The 21,583-nt window shown below is 43.8% G+C and overlaps 2 protein-coding genes across 2 annotated transcripts in view; one reads left to right on the forward strand and one right to left on the reverse strand.

The window, feature by feature from the left end:
- Positions 1-6,729: 6,729 nt before the first annotated feature.
- On the forward strand, positions 6,730-19,294 carry NIPAL1 (NIPA like domain containing 1). Its single transcript, XM_032223669.1, has 6 exons — positions 6,730-6,826; positions 8,394-8,660; positions 10,089-10,145; positions 11,635-11,725; positions 12,827-12,987; positions 17,232-19,294. The coding sequence occupies exons 1-6, from the start codon at positions 6,730-6,732 to the stop codon at positions 17,849-17,851; spliced, it is 1,293 nt and encodes a 430-aa protein (XP_032079560.1). The 3' UTR covers positions 17,852-19,294.
- Positions 19,295-20,325: 1,031 nt separating this feature from the next.
- TEC (tec protein tyrosine kinase) overlaps positions 20,326-21,583 on the reverse strand; it is an 81,304-nt gene continuing 80,046 nt past the window's right edge. The window contains exon 18 of the mRNA XM_032224422.1: positions 20,326-21,288. Coding sequence (XP_032080313.1) covers positions 21,214-21,288 — 75 coding nt within the window. The 3' untranslated portion in view covers positions 20,326-21,213. The remainder of the gene's footprint in view (positions 21,289-21,583) is intronic.

A 21,583-nucleotide genomic window follows, 5' to 3' on the forward strand; every position in this document is an offset into this window, starting at 1 on the left:
CTCCATGAGGAATAATTGATATTTAAAATCATAACTCCCACATGATTTGTTTATGTATTTCTTATCATTCCTTCTCAGACCAGCATTAACAACCCTTTTTTTTTCTCGAATTATTTACAATTTGAAATCTTAAGATGATTTGGAGAACAGCAGCACTGGGTCAATTTTAATAGGCCATCTTTAATCTTCTCTTGTATTTTGCTTACTCGAGCATTTCCCAATTCCTTTCAATCCCATTAAGGGAATCCTTATTACAAAGCCTTCCAAATCTTCTCAGAAAAAAAAAAAATCTGCATAGTTCTTACAGTTTTATTCTGTACATTCCAGAGGCCTGGACTGATTCATACTTCCCATTAACATGTATTTGTTTTAATTCTGGTTAGGCTACAGTGGCCTGCTTCACCCACTCCCCTATGTCATGGTGCATGGTTTTCAGAGGTGGGTTCCTACCAGTTCGCACCTATTCGGTAGAACCGGTTCGTCAAATCTACCAAACCGGTTAGAAGAGGTCCCACCAGTGGACCCGGAAAGCAGGCCACACCTACAGAAGAGGTTCCAAAATTTTTTGAAACCCACCACTGGTCCTTGGATATGATTATTCTACACTATCATGCTCATATTTATAAAACTCAGCGCCTCTGTGAAAGGTAAGGATGACCACTGCGTTTGTGGTGCAATCAGAACATTGCGTGTGTTGAAGTTGTTTTAACGCAAACCAAAGATGCCTTTTAAAAAACAAGTTTACATCATATTCTTATGCATGCCAGTGCTGTGTGTGAGGTAGTTTAAGGTGGTTCTGACAAGTGTCGTTGGCATCTTCATATCCGGTCACATGGGTGGCAAGCCACTCCCACAAAGGAGGCCACACCCACAGAGTAGGTTCGAACAATTTTTGAAACCCACCACTGATGGTTTCCCATATTGCATTATGGCTTAGTGATGTGTGAATAAGGCTGCAAATCCGAATAAAAGGAGTCCTCGACTTATGACCACCGTTGAGCTCAAAATTTCTGTTCTTAAGTGAGACATTTGTTAAGTGGATTCTGCCCCATTTTACGACTTTTCTTGCCACCATCCACAGTGATTACATAAATCGCTACAGTTGATAAAGTTAGTAACCCGATTGTTAAGTGAATCTGGCTTCCCCAATGCTTTTGCGTCTCCGAAGGTTGCAAAAGGGGAACATGTGACCTTGAGACACAGCAACGGTCATAAACATGAACCAGTTGCCAGGCACCTGAATTTCTTACGACGTGCCAAAATTGCATGTGTCTGTGCTATTGTGTACACACGTGTGCCCACCCAACAGTGCATGCACGTGCGACCCCCCATCCCCCACACATGCATACGCAAACCCTCCCCAGGCCCTGGAGGCTTTCCTGAGGCCTGAGGAGGGTGAAAATGCCCCCCTCAGCTCCCCGGAAGCCAGAAACATATTGTTGACCTTCCCCAGGCTTCAGGAAATGCTCCGGAACCTGGGGAGGGCAAAAAGGGGCCTCAAACGGGCCAACCGGAAGTTCAGAAACAATCTGTTTCTGGCAGAGGTGGGTTCCTACCAGTTCGCACCTATTCGGTAGAACCGGTTCGTCAAATCTACCGAACCGGTTAGAAGAGGTTCCACCAGTGGACCCGGAAAGCAGGCCACACCTACAGAAGAGGTGCCAAACATTTTTTGAAACCCACCACTGGTCCTTGGATATGATTATTCTACACTATCATGCTCATATTTATAAAACTCAGTGCCTCTGTGAAAGGTAAGGATGACTGCTGCGTTTGTGGTGCAATCAGAACATTGCGTGTGTTGAAGTTGTTTTAACGCAAACCAAAGATGCCTTTTAAAAAACAAGTTTACATCATATTCTTATGCATGCCAGTGCTGTGTGTGAGGTAATTTAAGGTGGTTCTGACAAGTGTCTTCGGCATCTTCATATCCGGTCACATGGGCGGCAAGCCACTCCCATCCGGTCACATGGGCAGCAAGCCACTCCCACAAAGGAGGCCACACCCCCAGAGTAGGTTCGAACAATTTTTGAAACCCACCACTGATGGTTTCCCATATTGCATTATGGCTTAGTGATGTGTGAATAAGGCTGCAGATCCGAATAAAAGGAGTCCTCGACTTATGACCACCGTTGAGCTCAAAATTTCTGTTCTTAAGTGAGACATTTGTTTTTACGACTTTTCTTGCCACCATCCACAGTGATTACATAAATCACTACAGTTGATAAGTTAGTAACCCGATTGTTAAGTGCATCTGGCTTCCCCAATGCTTTTGCGTCTCCGAAGGTTGCAAAAGGGGAACATGTGACCTTGAGACACAGCAACGGTCATAAACATGAACCAGTTGCCAGGCACCTGAATTTCTTACAACGTGCCAAAATTGCATGTGTCTGTGCTATTGTGTACACACCAGGGGTGGGTTTCAACCGGTTCGTGGCGGTCCCTGCGAACCGGTTGGTCGCCGAACCCGGAAGTAAGTAACTTCCGGGAACGGCGAAGGGCGCGCCCGCCCGCGGTCCTTACCCGGTTTTGACGAGTTCTGCGCTTCCACGCATGCGCAGGACGCATACAGCGTCTGTGCGATCATCCAGGAGCAGCTGGAGCGTCGCGCAGACGCTAGTACGCATGCGTGCACCGCGCGCGTGCACGAGGACACCGCCGGCCCCGTTCCAACCGAACCGGTTGGAACGGGGCGAGAAACCCACCCCTGGTACACACGTGTGCCCCCCCAACAGTGCATGCACGTGTGACCCCACCCCACCCCCCACACATGCATACGCAAACCCTCCCCAGGCCCTGGAGGCTTTCCTGAGGCCTGAGGAGGGTGAAAATGCCCCCCTCAGCTCCCCGGAAGCCAGAAACATATTGTTGACCTTCCCCAGGCTTCAGGAAACGCTCTGGAGGCTGGGGAGGGTGAAAAAGGGCCTCAAACGGGCCAACCGGAAGTTTGGAAACAATCTTTTTCCGGCCTCTAGGGGGTAGGGGGAAGGCCGTTTTTGCCCTCCCCAGGCTTCAGGAAAACCTCTGGAGGCTGCGGAGGGTGAAAAACAGCACCAACGGGGCAACTGGAAAATGGCCTCCCGTTGTCCTCTGGAACTGTGAAAAGTCAGCTGACAGCTGGTGTGCCACCAGATATGGCTCTGCGTGCCCCCTCGCCATCACAGGTCTAGACTAAACTACAACTGCAATTATAGTTTAGCCTGCAGAAAAAACAATGGCTACCAACCTGCCTTCCATTGAGGACCTGCAAGAGTCAAAAAGAGGGCTGTGAAAATATTTACAGACCCCTCACATCCTGGACATCAATTGTTTCAACTCCTACCCTCAAAATGACGCTACAGAGCACTGCACACCAAGACAACTAGACACAAGAACCGTTTTTCCCTGAATGCCATCACTCTGCTAAACAATTAATTCCCTCAACACTGTCAAACTATTCACTAAGGCTGCATTGCTATTACTATTAGTCTTCTCATCGTTCCTATCACCCATCTCCTCCTCTCACTTAATGACTGTATGACTGTAACTTTGTTGCTTGTATCCTTATGATTTATATTGATTGTTTCCTAGTATGATTTGATTGCTTATTTGCACCCTAGGATTATCATTATGTGTTGTACCTTATGATTCGTGATGAATGTATCTTGTCTTTTAGGTACACGGAGAACATATGCACCAAAGGCAAATTCCTTGTGTGTCCAATCACACTTGGCCAATAAAGAATTCTATTTTATTCTATTCTATTTTCGGTAATTTTTTTCTAACGTATGGTAGGGATATTTTCAAGTGCATTAAGCCTGCGTTTCTTAAAATATGATGAGACAGAAAGAGGATGGATGGATAGATGGATGAATAAATTCCTATCTACTGGCATAAGATTTGTCCTATGGTATTCAGATGGGTTTATGTTCCTGACAGCCAATTAATTGCTGTTTCTATGCAGCTTCCCAGGAGTTCCCAGATGAGCACATTTCGGAGTTAAGTGTATTTTTTAAGAATGCATTGTAGTGGGGGAAATGGCCAGATTCGTGCATCTTAAATCTTCTAAAATATTCCCGTTATTGAATGGGGTTAAATCCCTTTAATTCCTTACCTGCGTTTCTTAAAGTTTCCCAGAGAAGGTAAGGAAGACGAATGATAGGATCCACCGCATCCTTCGCTGTACAACTAGCAGTATTTCAGTATTTGAGGGGCTGCCCCAAAGAAGAGGGGGTCAAATTATTCTCCAAAGCACCGGAGGGCAGGAGAAGAAACAATGGATGGAAACTAACCAAGGAGAGAAGCAACCTGGAATTAAGGAGAAACTTCCTAACAATGAGGACAATTGACCAGTGGAACAACTTGCCCCAGGAAATTGCGGGCACTCCATCACTGGAGGTTTTTAAGAGGAGACTAGACAGCCATTTCTCTGAAATTGTATATAGGTTCTCCTGCTTGAGCAGGGGGCTAGACTAGAACACCTCCAAGGTCCCTTCCAGCTCTATTTCTATTTCTATTATCTCTATTTCTATTACTAACTTTTATTCTATTACTATTTCTATTCCTATTCCTATTCTATTCCTAATTCTATTCCTAATTCTATTCCTAATTCTATTCTATTCCTAATTCTATTGCTAATTCTAATTCTATTCCCAATTCTATTCCTAATTCTATTCCTATTTCTATTCCTATTTCTATTCTATTCCTAATTCTATTGTATTCTATTTTTTATTCTATTCTATTACTAACTCTTATTCTATTACTATTACTAACTCTTATTCTATTACTATTTCTATTTCTATTCCTATTCCTATTTCTATTCCTATTTCTATTCTATTCCTAATTCTATTGTATTCTATTTCTTATTCTATTCTATTACTAACTCTTATTCTATTCCTATTATTAACTCTTATTCTATTACTATTTATATTTCTATTACTATTTCTAATTCTACTCTATTCTATTCCCAATTCTTTCTAATTCTATTACTAATTCTACTCCTAATTCTATTCTATTCCTAATTCTATTCCTAATTCTACTCCTAATTATATTCTATTCCTAATTCTATTGCTAATTCTAATTGTATTCCTAATTCTAATTTTATTCCCAATTCTATATCTATTTCTATTCCTAATTCTATTCCTAATTCTATTCCTAATTCTATTCTGTTCCTAATTCTTGTATTCTATTTCTTATTCTATTACTAACTCTTATTCTAATCAATTACTAACTCTTATTCTATTACTATTTCTATTTCTAATTCTACTCTATTCTATTCCTAATTCTATTTCTATTTCTATTCTATTCCTAATTCTATTCTTAATTCTACTCCTAATTATATTCTATTCCTAATTCTATTGCTAATTCTATTCTATTCCTAATTCTATTCCTAATTCTACTCCTAATTATATTCTATTCCTAATTCTAATTCTATTCCCAATTCTATATCTATTCCTATTCCTAAATCTATTCCTAATTCTATTCTATTCCTAATTCTATTCTATTCTATTTCTTATTCTATTCTATTACTAACTCTTATTCTTATTCCACTCCATTCCATTCCATTCTGCTGCCCAGTTATCTGAATCTACCCCCTCCCCACCACACACAAACAAATACAAAAAAGGGGGTTCACCTTCAGCCAAAACTCGGTTGCTTGGACTCGTTTCTGCAGAGAGATAAATCAAGCGGCGCTTCTCCTTGGAAGGGACCCCAGATCAGGATGGAACGTCCAGCCAATTCGTGCCCTTTATGACGTCACAACGGAATGTTTGTTTGTGTGTCTGTGTGTGTGTGTGTATGTATGTGAGAGAGAGAGAGCTAAAAAGAAGCGGAGCAACGCTGGAGGTGTCCCCCGCGACTCCCGCCCCTCGGCTGGGGTTGGTGGCGGCTCTTTAATAAGGGAGGGGGGCGCTCCAGATGTTCGCTCGGACTCGCGACGAAGGCGGCTCCGCGGGAGGAGTAGAGCGCTGCGCTGCGCTGCTGCGGTTCCCGACCCGCTGAATCCGAGGGATCGCGCTCCGTCCTTGCGAGCGGGTGTGAGCTGTCGGAGCGTGGGCAGAAAATGGTGTTACTGCCCAAGTCGTGCAAGGAAGGTGAGTTGGCTGCCTTCTCCCCGCTTTTTTTTTTGGGGGGGGGGGAGTCTTTAATTTCTGCACACAGCTTCGCCTCCCATCTGGGTCCTTGAGAAAGCTGTGTGAGCACCTTTGTGCAGCAGTTATCAGTAGTAGTAGTAGTAGTAGTAGTAGTAGTAGTTGTTTAACAGACAGATTAACAGAGTTGGAAGGGACCTTGTAGGTCATCTAGTCCACCCCCCACCCTAGTAGTAGTAATAATAGTAGTAGTAGTTTAACAGACAAATTAACAGAGTTGGAGGACCTTGTAGGTCATCTAGTCCAACCCCCTGCCCAAGTAGTAGTAGTTTAACAGACAGATTAACAGAGTTGGAAGGGACCCTGTAGGTCATCTAGTCCAACCCCCTGCCCAAGTAGTAGTAGTAGTTTAACAGACAAATTAACAGAGTTGGAAGGGACCTTATGGGTCATCTAGTCCAACCCCCCCTCTAGTAGTAGTAGTAATAGTAATAGTAGTAGTTTAACAGACAGATTCACAGAGTTGGAAGGGACTTTGTAGGTCATCTAGTCCACCACTCCTGCCCAAGTAGTAGTAGTAGTAGTAGTAGTAGTAGTAGTAGTAGTAGTAGTATTGCAAATAGAGAGGGATTAATGAGGGGGTTCCTCAGGAGGTAGCATGCTATGTACCAATCCTGGGTTCCGTCCATCCTACGCATTGAAAGTTTACGGATCTTGGCATCATGAAGAGCTGTTGGTGCCTGGAAACTCAACAGGTGAGAGAGGCGAAGGCGGAACACAAGCGTGCCAAATGGAGCAGCTTTCTTCAGAAAATCGCAACGTGAAAAGTAAAATCAAATGCAATGGATTTAGTTTAAAGTTGGTGTGTGTGTGTGTGTGTGTGTGTGTGTGTGTGGTTTAAACCGACCGTTGAAAAGGGAAGGGTGGCCGGTCTTTAGGATCTTTTAGGACCGAATCCAAAGCACAATAATGAAACGATGAGGAAGGGAGTGGTGAGGAGAAAGGGGGAACTCCGTAACAAAGAAAGCCAGGATCAGCCTGTAAAAGGACTAGGATGCCTCTTCTACACTAATGCTCAAAGTATGAGGAATAAGCAGGGTGAACCTGACGTCCTAGTAGTTGGTACAAGAGGACAGGTATTACCAAAGGTGGGTAGGATGAAACTTGTAACTGGAATGTGATGCTAGAAGTATATAAACTGTTCAAAAGAAACAGACCTAGCAACAAAGGTGCTGGGATTATCTTACATGTGAGAAATCATTGCACCTCTACAGAAATGCATCAAACCAAGGATAAAGGCCTTCTTCAATGCATATAAGTTAATATAAAAGCGAGAAAAAAAGAAATGGCATTGCCAGAGATCCTATCTGCTGGCATGTGAGCTGTCAGTTCCAGCACATGCTGGCCAGCTGATTTTTGGCTTTCCGAAGGGCCGGAGGAGACCGTTTTCATGGTCTTCCACGGCTTCAGGAAAGCCTGCGGAGCCTGTGGAGGGCACAACCGGAAGTTTCAAAGATTGTTTGCAAACTTCCGGATCTCCCATTGGGCCCCTTTTTCGCCCTCCACGGGCTTTCCTGGACCCTGGGGAGGGCAAAAACAGCCTCCCCCAGCCCCCTGGAGGAAATACCAAATTCAGCTGGGAGGTGAGCAGTGTGGCACGCGTTGGGGGGGGGGAGTTGTGGATGCATGCGCATGTGGAGATGCGCTTTGCATTATGGGTGCCGGCACATGCTATCACATGCGCACCCTTGCATTTTTGGCACCCAACAACAACAAGGTTTGCCATCACTGCTATAGGTCATAGCTTGACCTGTTCCGGTCTGTGGAAGTCCCTCAAATATTGGAAGACTGCTATCCTGTCTCCCCTGGTCCTTCTCTTCGCGAGACTAGCCATGCCCAGTTCCTGCAACCGTTCTTCATATGTTTTAGCCTCCAGTCTCCTAATCATCTTTGTTGCTCTTCTCTGCACTTTTGTTTGTTTTGCTAAGGGTACGTTTTGCTAAGGATTCGTTTTACTAAGGTTTCGTTTTGCTAAGGGTTCGTTTTGCTAAGGTTTCGTTTTGCTAAGGGTTCGTTTTGCTAAGGGTTCGTTTTGCTAAGGGTTCGTTTTGCTAAGGGTTTGTTTTTGCTAACGGTTTGTTTTGCTAACGGTTTGTTTTGCTAACGGTTTGTTTTGCTAACGGTTTGTTTTGCTAAGGGTTTGTTTTGCTAACGGTTTGTTTTGCTAAGGGTTTGTTTTGCTAAGCCTGTAGACCAGCTCTGCAAACGTTTTCTCACCTATGTGGATCTGATGCTCAGTCTCTCGTTTTTCTGTTCTTCTAGGGGAAGTGTTTCCTTTGTCTTGCCCCAACTCTCAACATGCCTGGTGCCAGATCCTCAACGTCTCGGAGCTACAAGCTTCTTTTTTTGTCTATTCGGGGAGATACCCCAACGAAACGGTGCTGAATGTTTCCACTCCCCAAGGAAGCAAATACAGCTTATACCTAGGTGTCGCACTGGCCATCGGCTCCAGTATCTTTGTGGGCTCCAGTTTTATATTGAAGAAGAAGGGCCTTTTGCAAATGGCTGCAAAAGGTTTCACTAGAGCTGGTAAAATAAATAAATACCACTTTCAAGTATCTTTTTTTAAAAAAAAAATTTGGAATCAAGTCTCAAAACATTGCTTGGCTATCGTATCTCCAATGTGTATTTAATATTGAGTGGTTCGTGCAGGTTATAGTCTTGTGCAGTGGTGGGTTTCAAAAATTGTTCGAACTTACTCGGTGGGTGTGGCCTCCTTTGTGGGAGTGGCTTGCCGCCTATGTGACCGGATGGGAGTGGCTTACCGCCCATGTGACCGGATATGAAGATGCCGACGACACTTGTCAGAACCACCTTAAATTATCTCACAGAGAGCACTGGCATGCATAAGAATATGATGTAAACTTGTTTTTTAAAAGGCATCTTTGGTTTGCGTTAAAACAACTTCAACACACGCAATGTTCTGATTGCACCACAAACGCAGTAGTCATCCTTACCTTTCACAGAGGCACTGAGTTTTATAAATATGAGCATGATAGTGTAGAATAATCCTATCCAAGGACCAGTGGTGGGTATCAAAAAATTTTTGGAACCTCTTCTGTAGGTGTGGCCGGCTTTCCGGGTCCACTGGTGGAACCTCTTCTAACCGGTTCGGTAGATTTGACGAACCGGTTCTACCGAATAGGTGCGAACTGATAGGAACCCACCTCTGGTCTTGTGGAAAGCGTAGGGTATTTTCTTCATCAAATATGAAGCATTATGTTTTTTTAAGGTCCCCCCCTCCCCCATCATATTGTAGGAGGTCTGAGAAGAGTCTTTGGGGCCTTTTGCCAGTAAATAAATTAATAATAAAGAAGAGTTGTTGAAAAAAAATACATCCACAGTATTTTTATTTTTATGTGTGTACAAAACAAAGCATAACAAAAAAATGCTCTTGAAACAGTTAAGCAAATTTAATTACTCTTCTGTTAATTTTTAGTAACTTAGTTCCTATATAGCTCATACCCAGAATATGATTTATTTGCTTTTTATCCCACCTTTATTATTGTTTATAAATAACTCAAGAGGGCCAGCGCTGCTAATGCCCATTCCTTCTCCTGTTTTCTCCACAACAATCCTGTGAGGTGGGTTAGGTTGAGAGGAAGTGACTGGTCCAAACTCATCCAGCTGGCTTTCATATCTAAGACAGGTCTAGAATTGACAGAATCCTGGTTTCTAGGCCCATAGCTCCATAAATGATCTAGATGAGGGAATATAGAGCCTCAGGCTATTTCCGCTGACTGCCGGCTGCCTTCAATTTGGCAGGTTTTTTTTTTTTTTAATCTCACCAGGCTCAAGGTTGACTCAGCCTTCCAGCCTTCCAAGGTGGGTAAAAAAAAATAATTCTCTTTTGAAAAAAATATTAGAAAAGTGGGCAGTTGCGGTATTTGAATGGAAGCGGAGTTCTAGGTTTTTCTTCCAAAAATGCTTTTTTATGGTTATTTTTCTCTTCCCTAGGAGAAGGGGGCTATTCGTACCTCAAAGAATGGTTATGGTGGGCTGGATTGCTTTCAAGTAAGTATTAAAGCTTCTAAGCTTTACATTTATATGTAGTTATTTTTGCATACTTCTTGCGAAAAGAAACTGGCTGTAGTTGTAACAAGTAAGGTTTCCTCTGCCTTAATATTACTATCATACAGTATGAATGGAAAGCAGGTCCATTTCTATTGAGCTGAGGTGGCGCAGTGGTTAGGGTGCAGTACTGCAGGCCACTTCAGCTGACTGCTATCTGCAGTTCAGCGGTTCAAATCTCACCAGCTCAAGGTTGACTCAGCCTTCCATCCTTCCGAGGTGGGTGAAATGAGGACCCGGATTGTTGTTGGGGGCGATATGCTGACTCTGTAAACCGCTTAGAGAGGGCTGAAAGCCCTATGAAGCGGTATATAAGTCTAACTGCTATTGCTATTGCTATTTGCCAGAAATTCTTGATTGATTGATTTTATTTTATTATATTTATATGCCACCCTTTTCCCCCGAAGGGGACTCAGGGCGGCTCACAGTTCAAATCAGGGAAGGGGGGTACAGACAGAAAATAAAAAGACGAAACATAACAATACATAATTTAAAAACACACAACAGTCATACCATTCGAGACAGGGGCAACAGCTCTTTAGCCCCAGGCCTGTCGGAACAGCCAGGTTTTAAGGGCTTGGCGGAAGGCCTGGAGGGTGGTGAGGGTTCGACTCTCCACGGGGAGTTCGTTCCAGAGGGTCAGAGCAGCCACAGAGAAGGCTCTCCTCCGGGTAGTCGCCAGACGGCACTGGCCGGCGGATGGAATTCGGAGGAGGCCTAATCTGTGGGATCTAATCGGTCTAGTGGAGGTGATTGGCAGCAGGCGGTCTCTCAAGTACATAACTCTTGCTAGAGTTATGGTTGTAGTGGAGAGAGAGATGGAGAGAGATAATCTAATACCGTATTTTTCGGACTATAAGATACAGTGGAGTATAAGACGCCACCAAGATTTTGAAGAGGTAAATTTAAAAAAAAAAGTTTTTGTACTCTGCAGGCCTCCCAAACCCTCTGTGCGCCTCTTTTATTTTTGGTGAAAGGCTTGGGGGACAAAAACAATCAAACGGCCCATTTTTCGCAAAAATGGGCCCGTTTTCTGCGAACAAACAGTGCATGCATAGGCTTTGGGAGGCTTGTAAAGTGCTCCAGGGGGCAAAAACGAGCAAAAAGCAGCCTGTTTTCCATTCATTTTTGCCCTCCCCACCCCCAGGAGTGCCTTGCAGGCCTCCCAAACCCTCTGCACATCCATTTTTGTGAAGGAGGCGGGGTTTTGGGAGGCCACAAATGCTGTATTCAGTGTATAAGATGCACCGAGATTTTCACCCTCTTTTGGGGGGGAGGTGCATCTTATACTCCAAAAAAATACAGTAGTTTCCAAAAGTTTCTTGAATCTAACATGGGCAGGCAGAAATTACTGATAGAATTCCAAAAAGATACTCATATTTTTTGAAACGTTATATCTCTCAAGTAATTCTAGTTGTCATTTTTTTGGCAGTGGGAATAGGAGAAGCTGCCAACTTTGCTGCATATGCCTTTGCCCCGGCAACTTTGGTCACTCCATTGGGGGCACTAAGTGTCCTTATAAGGTTAGTGCAATTCGTACCTTTGCTTTGCCAACTAAGACATCTACAATTAGAGTTCAACAGGACCGTAGATACACTGTGGGCTCTTATACTCCTATTTTAGTTAAATTATGTCTATATTATCTATCTAAAGCAGTATTTCTCAAAATTGGCAACTTTAGGATGTGTGACTTTCAACTCCCAAAACTCTTCTGGAGAGTCCAAAGTGACAACATACTTCACTGTTAGAATTTGGCAATATAAAAAGAGCTTCAGACTATGTGCAAATACACAGCTCTGCCCCTAACTTATTTCTGCAAAAATACACATTTTTCCCAATATGTGATTCTTTTGGTATATAAGGTAAAGGTAAAGGTTTCCCTCGCACATATGTGTTAGTCATTCCTGACTCTAGGGGGCGGTGCTCATCTCCGTTTCAAAGCCGAAGAGCCAGCGCTGTCCAAAGACGTCTCCGTGGTCATGTGGCCGGCATGACTAAATGCCGAAGGCGCACGGGACGCTGCTACCTTCCCGCCAAAGGTGGTCCCTATTTTTCTACTTGCATTTTTTATGTGCTTTCAAACTGCTAGGTTGGCAGAAGCCGGGACAAGTAACGGGAGCTCATATGTTACACAGCACTAGGGATTCAAGCTGCTGACCTTTCTGATCGACAAGCTCAGCGTCTTAGCCACTGAGCCACCTCGTCCCTCACTTTTAGTATATACAGGATTTAAATTGAGAATCTGACCTTGACAATTACGTTAGCCAGGCACTGTGACAAAGTAGGTTTGTAAAGGCAGTTGCATATAAACACACAATTTATATACTCTGTGGCAGTTTAGGGATTCTGTTAAAAGACAATGTGCAGTTAATTTCTCTTTCTAATGTGTCCAAAAGTCAGGATGAACAGTTTTAAAGTTTGGGGAAACTAAACTAAACTCCTCATAAGTTGATATATCAAAGACGATTAATAAATAATAATGTGCAAAAGTTGTCTATTTATACTATCGTTCTTGGTTCTTATTCATTGTAGCTATTCAGAACTTCAGTTCTGAATCTAGATTTGTTACATTCACAAGGGATCTGTCTTTGCTTAATTCCTCCACCTTCGAAAATTTCAAACAGTGCGATATTGTCTTCCTATTTCTTGGATGAAAAGCTCAACATTCACGGAAAGATGGGCTGCGTGTTAAGCATTCTGGGGTCCACCGTGATGGTTATCCATGCTCCTGAAGAGGAACAAATCACATCATTGGATGACATGGAAATCAAACTGAAAGACCCAGGTACGCTTACTAAGAGAGCTATCATAGAATGGGATGACTCCCCTGGAAGCTTCTCCAGATGCCTCCCCAGATGTTAATTTGGAGGATGAGCTGAGGAGGAGAGGCAGCTGGGGGCTATGACTTAGGAATGGAGTGCCGGGGAGTGGGGAGTGACCGGAGAAGCAGCTGGCTGAGCTAGAGATAGGAGGCACAGCTGCGGCTGGTCAGTGAAGATGAAGAACTGCCTCCTGATCCAAGAGCATGTAGGGCAGAGAGGAGGCATGTACAATGAAGGTCAGCCAGGCTACTTGCGAGGAGGCAGCTTCGCCCCTCTTGATGGGTTGCACCAGGAAGCAGTTATTTAGTTCAGCAAGGGGAGTGCTGGGAGCAATGTGTCTGTTTCCTTGCTGTGCGTTCTACAGCCGTTGTGATTCTTGCCTTTTCAACCCAGAACTCTCCTTTGCCTAGTGGATCTCCCTTGTCTTTATGCTGTAGACTAATCCTGGCTTCTTTTGAGCAGCCTGTTGAACTCATTGGGGGTGCTGGCAAAGGGAATTGCTGGGGAATACTAATTCAGACTTGGAAGCCTTAATAAAGACTCCTAACACCCATGGTGTGTGTGTGTGTGTGTGTGTGAGAGAGAGAGAGAGAGAGAGAGAGAGAGAGAGGGAGGGAGGGAGGGAGGGAGGGCGGGCGAGCAGGAACAAGACAGCACATAGAATAAGTCCCCATTATGAAAATGTTTCCCTATGAATGTATTTAAATTAGGCTAGAATCTATTTATTCATCCCGTGACCCGTCAAAACCGAGGTCCACTAAAGCGCGCCCGATCAAAGCGCGTACGTGACGTCATCAGCAGCGCGACAAATAAAATTAAAAATAAATTAAATTAAAATTAAAATTAAATTAAAGCAAGCTGATTCACATAAAGGTAAGGGTTAGGTTTAGGGTTAGGGTTAGGTTAAGGGTTAGGGTTAGGTTTAGGTTTAGGGTTACGTTAAGGGTTAGGGTTAGGTTTAGGGTTAGGTTAAGGGTTAGCATTAGGTTTAGCATTAGGTTAAGGGTTAGGTTTAGGGTTAGGTTAAGGGTTAGGGTTAGGGTTAGGTTTGGGGGGGTTAGGGTAAGGTTTTCGCGTTAATTTTAAATTTACCGCTCACAGCGTGCCGTTTTCGTCGCGCTGTGATGACGTCACGTACGTGCTTTCGTCGAGCGCGCTTTAGTCTACCGCGGATTTGTGGTGGAACCATTCATCCTATAGGCAGATTTGATATTGTGCATGGGTCTTCCGCATGTACAATATTGCAGCTGACATGGAGATACCGAATGGAAATATATTAAGAGTTTGTAGCTATCCAGCCAGCCCACAAGTAAATAATTCAGCAGGATTCATTTAGGGAAGAAACTTCTTTATATACAAAAATATAAAACACGACGCATGTATACAATACCCATTCAGCTCTTGCAACGTAGTAGGGAAGAAGTCGAAGCAAGGACTAGAACTAGAGGCAAGGAGTAAGGACATGAACTCTTCTATACACAGAACAGTTAAGCTAAGCGATGCCCAGGCTCGCAGCTCTCTGACATGGCTCACAACGAATCCTGTGTCTCAGTCACCAAACCGTTCCCATTGGCTGACTTGTTGTCATGGCTATTCCAGTTCATAAATTCTTATATGTTGACAAAATAGGCTAACGCAGAAGGAGGAAGGCTTCGGCTTCCAAGCTGCTCCCAGGCTCTGGGCAACTGAAATGTAGTGAAAAATCAAGCAACAGGATTTCCGGCAGGGGATACAACTCTGCTCTTCTTTCTTCTTCTATCTCAGCGTTTCTCAACCTCAACCACTTTTGTGATCTTGTGGAGCTCAAGTCCACGCATCTTGAAGTTGCCATGGTTGAGAAACACTGGCATAGAGAAACCTTACAGTCAGTGCATAAATTTGAACATGTTCTATTTTACCTCAATTTAAAAAAAAAAAACAATTCAGATCTTTATCTTTATCTTCTTTTATCTTTCCTTTATTTGTATGCCGCCCTTTTCCCTGAGGGGACTCAGGGCGGCTCACAATTCAGGGGGAGGGAAGGACAAAACAAGTTACATACATGAAGACAATACATCATTAAAAAGTGCAACAGTCATACTATTCGGGTGGGGTTGAAGTCTTTAGCCCCAGGCCTGTCGGGACAGCCAGGTTTTAAGGGCTACGCGGAAGGTCTGGAGGGTGATGAGGGTACGAATCTCCATGGGGAGTTCGTTCCAGAGGGTCGGAGCAGCCACCGAGAAGGCTCTCCTCCGGGTAGTTGCCAGTCGACATTGACCGGCTGATGGAATTCGGAGGAGGCCTAATCTATGGGATCTTATTGGCCTAGTGGAGGTAATTGGCAGTAGGCGGTCTCTCAAGTACCCAGATCTTGAAGAGGAACCTTGGCAGTGGTGGGTTCTGGGTGGTAAGCCCTGGTACAGGAGTACTGGTGGCAGCTAGGAGCAATGGCCACCGTACCGGAACAGTATTTCCATTGGGTCCACCCACCCACCCTCATTCCTTACCTGTTTTTAAGCTAGCAGTGTACACTACCTGTGCGACCTCTGCCAAGCAGCTGGAGCATCGTAGGGCGGTGCATGTGCATGCATGTGCACCGCACATGCCCATGGTGGACACCCGGCCCCATCGCAGTGTACCGGTTGCAGCGGGATCCGGAACCCACCACTGAACCTTGAATTATCAGTTTCCCTCCTAATAACTTCTCGCAACAGTTCTAAAGAGCCCCCTCTGCCTGTCCAGGAATACAGTAGAAATTAGTACCTATCCTTGCAGAACGGGGAAGCATTTCATAAGTGGTTCTCCATTTAGGGAACATCGGATCATATGCACTTGATCACGTGTAGGGATCACTTGATCCCCGCACTTGATCTTCCGTTGGGAGACAGAAAGTAGCGCAGCAGAATGTACAGCTAGAGAGAAGGAACGTTGCTAGTAGAATAAAAATACACGAATAGAGTCTCAGACACTGCCAGTAAAAACAAGTAGCTTTACTACTACTACTAGCTTCACAAGCAGTGAAAGTAGATATTTGTCCAAACACAATTCAAAGAACAAACAATTGCTTACAGTCGCAGTTCACGTTCCAGTCATCAAGCGAGCAAGTAGTTATCAAGCATAGGACAAGCAGAGAGAGAGAGAGTGAGCTTTCCTGACTCCCTCTTATTGCAAAGTTAATTGCAGCTGATTGTAAAGTTGATTACAGCTGATAAGTACATTCACCCATTTAAAGCAACATCGACCATTTGTTATTGTATATGAATCTATATTGCCTACCCAACACTAGGATTATACTCCCAGCAACTGTGATTTGACATCTTTGCTGTTCTCTAAATCCTAACGCAGTGATGGCAAAGCTTTTTGCCACCGAGTGACGAAAAGGTTGCGCGGAAATGTTGCACGCACGCACGCTCGTTAGGGCTGTGCTCCGGAAAAGCTGAACTTCTGGGTTCTAGTACACAGGTGCGCCTAATGATCAGCTGGCTGGCATGCATGCACAGGCCAGTTTTCGGCACTGCCACGCGGACAAAGGGATTGCACTCCAGAAAAGCCAAACATCGGGTTCTGGCTTGCATGCTCACCTGACAATCAGCTGGCCATTGCATATGCGCACCCAAGTTTTTGGCACTGCCGCACGCGCACAGGACAGCTGATCGTCACACATGCATGTGCACCAGAAACCCGGAAGATAAACAGGCATGGCCATGCAACATTGCATCACATGCCACTTTGGGCACACATGCCATAGGTTTGCTATCATGGTCCTAAGCAGGGATGGACTTCAAAAGTTTTAGCAAGGGGCTCTCTGCTCGGTTGCTGGGTGGGCTTGGCCTAGTCGGCCTCCTGCACCATGGTGGTGGGGGGGCATTTTTGCCCTTCCCTGGGCTCTGGAGGCTTTCTTCGAGCCTCCGGGAGGGCGAAACGGCCTCCCGAGGCTCCGGAAGTTCTGTGAAGGCCGGAAATGGGCCAATTTATGGGCTTCCTGAACTTCCGAGAGTCCCGTTTTTTGCCCTCTCTGAGCCTCCGTGCATGCCCTGCACTTACCTACATCCAAAACAGGTTGCGTGGAACTCCTGGGAGGGGAGGGAGTGGGCAGGGCTAGTCAGGAGTGGGATTTGGGGGTTCTCCGAACTGTACAGAATCTTTAGCTAGAGCTTCTCCCGAACCCCTGCAAACACCCAGCAGCCTATCCCTGGTCCTAACATGTAGTTATTTTCCTTTCCTGCAGTCTTCATTGTGTTTGCCGCCGTTGTAATTCTGACCTCGCTGGTACTTATTTTTGTTGTCGCTCCACGTTTTGGGCAGACCAATATACTGGTCTACATCTCCATCTGTTCCCTGATCGGGGCTTTTTCCGTCTCCTCCGTCAAAGGCCTGGGCATCGCTATTAAGGACATGCTCTATCAGAAGCCAGTCTTCCGAAATCCGCTGCTCTATGTTTTAGCCGTCATTTTGGTGCTGGCCGTCAGTACTCAAATCAACTACCTCAACAAGTCATTGGATGTGTTTAATACGTCTCTGGTCACCCCCATTTATTATGTGTGCTTCACCACCACAGTGGTGATCTGCTCCGTGATCCTCTTCAAAGAATGGAACAGCATGGAACTTGGAGATATCGTCGGGACCTTGAGTGGATTCTTCACCATCATCATTGGCATTTTCTTCCTCCACGCTTTCAAAAATGTCAGCATTACCTGGAACCAGTTGGCGGCTTCCGTTAAAAAAGAACCCAGTTTGCCTCTGCACGCTTATGAGTCTCATCACACTTTGTTGGAAAATATGGACGCTCCCCTTTCGATATGCGATGAGGATAATACTCTGTTCAGCCGAGGGAACGAACGACAGTAACTAACGTTGAAGTCATCTCTCACGGTTTACCGCCCACCAGAACAATATCATCATCTTCAACTATCCCAGAATTTGGAGGAACAAAAGGGAGACTTGCCATTTGCATTTGGGTTAGAAAAGGAAATTAGATCATTTTGGCATTTTGGTATTGACAAGCTGCAAAAGTCACCGATAGCAGAAATTCTGTTGAAGTGATGACTATAGTTTGTAGTAAACTGAATTGCATATGTAAATGTGTTTTCTAAATCGTATTTTATAGCTTCACTGTTTTAAAATGAGATTTTTTTCCCCCGAGGGCTAAGTGGGGGGTAAAACCAAGGCTTTTTCTAATGACCAGCATGTTAGTAAATTGGAAGTTTTAATTTATTCTAGTTTCCCACGTAGGAATTTGCCAAAGAGAGCTACTCTTTTTTTAGGTTTAACTTCCAGAAACAAAGTTTAAAATCTGAGTACATTAAATGAAAACAGTGCCAGATAGCAGTGAGTTAACTCCCAACCAAGAAATCCTTACAATAAATGCATGAAATCTGGGAATCAACTTGGTGTACATTAAACATTTCTGGAAATCTTTTAAATTTTATTTTCCTCATCAATTGCTTTTAATTGCTCAAGATGATAGATTAGCTTTGTAAGACACATGTATGTATGCTCTCAAATGTTAAAGTCTCTTTCCTTTTACACAGAAGTATATTGTAATTCAGGGTTAAGATTTAAAAAAAAAACCATGGTGACCTTTTTGGTTATTTTGTGAGTTGGAAAGCGATTTTGGTTACATGTCAATGTCTGAACTCAATTGATCAGTGCCAATAAATTTGGTTTCAAAATAGACTTCCATCTGTAAACACAGGCTTGGCTGTGTGAAGAATTTTAATCATCTCTTCGGTGATTAATATAAACACTTTAGATCCAAAACTGCTTAAGAAAGAAAGAAACAGCTAGACAGGTTTGATTACACAGATAAACATCATATATTTAGCTCACAGTAACGGATAAGAATGGCCTGGGATAATACCATCTTTTTAGCTCTGAATTTCTCTTATCACTTTAGTTTATTAAGAATTGGCATTTGTTCCATGATAAGGAAACCTTTAAGGAAATACAGGTTTTTAATTATTTGGAGTGGTCACCTACCGTGTGGCTCATCTGAAAACCATGAACAGTGATGGTGAAGTGCCATTCCGGGGGCGTGTGGGTGTGTTGCTTTTCTGTATCTGTATGAAGTTTGCTGTAACTATTTTAAAATATTTAATATTTAATTTTCTGAATGGAGAATCTTTGAAGCTTTGATACAATCTTGACAAAAATGAATAAAAATGTTTTGATAGTGTATCCTACTAACATTGGGCCAGTTTTTATATTTTATATCATCCTAATTTATCTGGAGGAGCCTCCCATGGGAAACCTGGATACAGGGAATCAGATAGAGGTAGGTCCAGTTGTGGGCTGCTAGGAGTTTGCCAAGGTTCGGGAGAATCCATAGTTAATGTTATGGATGGTTCATAGAACCCACAAATCCCACCCCTGGCTGGCCCCTCCTTGGATTTATGCAAGCAGCATTGGTATTCTTCAGCAGCAGAGTCTAGATTGTTTGGGCAAAATTACATAATGGGTAGGTTTATGTAATTTCCCCCCACCCCAAACAGAACTGCAAAATTACTTTTGCTGATTATGAGCAGTTTCGGGATAAAGCAAAAAAAAATTTTTTTTTCCTTTTGGGTTCTGCAATGCTCTTGTATCTAAGATGCTTTCGATGCTTCTGAAGCACTGCATAACGTCAGAAATTATGTCCCCATGCAACTTTAGGATGAGCTTTGGGGTGGTCATAATTTATGACATGGTGAATAGTTTAGGAAGTATCTTTTCTTGTAAATGTGTTTTTATTTTTTCCCTTTTCATTTCCGTACAGTCACATATATACTGTGCAGAACCGGGGCCATATAACATTAAACAATAAACACAGCCATTCCTCTTGTCAATAATACCCCCCAAAATAGAAACCCAATGTACCTCTTCGACCCTCCATACACCCTTTCTTTCGCCCTCCCTCCAACTTTCCATCTTCCCTCCATCATTCCCCTCTACCCTACTTCCCCTCCCCCTCTACCACTCCTCTCTCCAAGTACACTCCCTAGTTTAGGAAGTATCTTAATGAGTGTGAAAGTTTAATTTTGCCCCACGGGCCCACCTGAAAATGAAAACCAGTGGTTCAACCTTTCATCACAACTTCATATTTATTATATGAAGTATATTTATTAGGCATGTTTTGCTATACATTATTTCCCTGGCCATGGAGCACGCTTTGCAGCTGGTAAAAATCAAGACAACAATCGGATTTTTTTTTTTAAAAAAACCCTCTCTTGTTTGTAATAAAGTTGGGAGCTTATTCTCTTTTCGCTAAGCACCAAACTGAACATGCAGCATACGATAAAAGGAGTCGATATGTTGTGCTTTTAAATAGTTTAGGACATATTACCTTCTCCCTTCGTACGAAAACCGATGTGCGGTGCCTATTTACAATCCCTAAATGGTATTTAGAATACCTTTATGGCGAATGCCGTGTTTCAAAGGAGCCCCCTCTGGCTTCTAGAAATTGAAAAGTTTTAAAAGAGGCTTTCATAATATTTTTCTTTTGCGGAAGATGATAAGAGCAGATCAAACCGAAAGGGCATTTTTCTTCATTAACTTAGTGACGGCTTAAACAAGCCACAAGTCCTGGAAGATCTTCTGATAGTCTTGCGTTCTTCCTAACATCTGTTTCGGGCCTGGCGGGGTCTTTTGAGCAGCTTCCAGTCAAAGAGATTTCGCTTTGTCCCTATTTTCCTAACAAGCCACTGAGGTCTTGTACAGAAAGACAAGTTCTGTAGGAGACTCATTCTCCATGTTCCATCTCGCCTCCACATTCACCAGCAGCTATGACCAACCCAGCGTATGCAAAACCTCCGGGCTGGCTGGAAAAGGAGATGTGCCCAAGCACACATCTGGAGGGCACAACAATGGGCAGGACTATAAAGAAACGATCGCTTTAAATATTGTCCTTTCAAGTCAACGGGTGGCTTATAAAAGGCTTGTGCTGATTTGGGTTACGTTGTACGGTAGCTTTAGCCCGCTACAAATGGGCATTTCCCCACTCAGGAAAACCACACCGTGGCCTGCTCGATAACAATATTGTTTGAACCGTCAAATGGACTTTAAAATAGCTTGATAAAACGTCTTCTGGAGACAAAGGGGCGATATGGACAATTGTCTTGTCTTCCGATGGTCCTCCTCAGCAGCATCCAGGACTGTGTCTCTGGGAAGAACCCAGCAGCATCTCTAAAACGGTATGTCCTTGTTGTGAATTCTTGCACCTGCCGAGCTTAGAGTCAGGACGAAGAGTCATCCGCTATACATTCAATCATATGCAGGAGATCCTGAAACGTAGGACGTCCTTCTGGCTGCTACAAGTGGAGAAGTTTTAAAAAGGCTCCAGTAAGTGACATTTCTTTTTCTTTCGGGAATGCACAATATGCAAATAGTCCTCACTTAGCAATGGTTCGACATTGCAACCAACCCTTCAAACGCTACTTACCACCAGTTGTAGGGCTACTTACCACCAGTTGTAGGGCTGCATACACCTGCAGTGACATGACCACATTTTTGGGAGCTTAGCAATAGCAATAGCAATAGCAATAGCAGTTAGACTTATATACCGCTTCATAGGGCTTTCTAAGCGGTTTACAGAGTCAGCATATT

This window comes from Thamnophis elegans, chromosome 9 (genome assembly GCF_009769535.1).
Source record: "Thamnophis elegans isolate rThaEle1 chromosome 9, rThaEle1.pri, whole genome shotgun sequence".
Classification (NCBI taxonomy): domain Eukaryota; kingdom Metazoa; phylum Chordata; class Lepidosauria; order Squamata; family Colubridae; genus Thamnophis; species Thamnophis elegans.

Excerpts from the sequence above, each read along its gene's own strand:
- NIPAL1 (XM_032223669.1), top strand. The coding sequence starts at position 6,730 with ATGCTATGTACCAATCCTGGGTTCCGTCCATCCTACGCATTGAAAGTT. Across the intron at positions 10,146-11,634 it reads GTGGGCTGGATTGCTTTCAA|TGGGAATAGGAGAAGCTGCC; the intron begins GTAAGTATTAAA and ends TTTTTTTGGCAG. Across the intron at positions 11,726-12,826 it reads GCACTAAGTGTCCTTATAAG|TGCGATATTGTCTTCCTATT; the intron begins GTTAGTGCAATT and ends AATTTCAAACAG.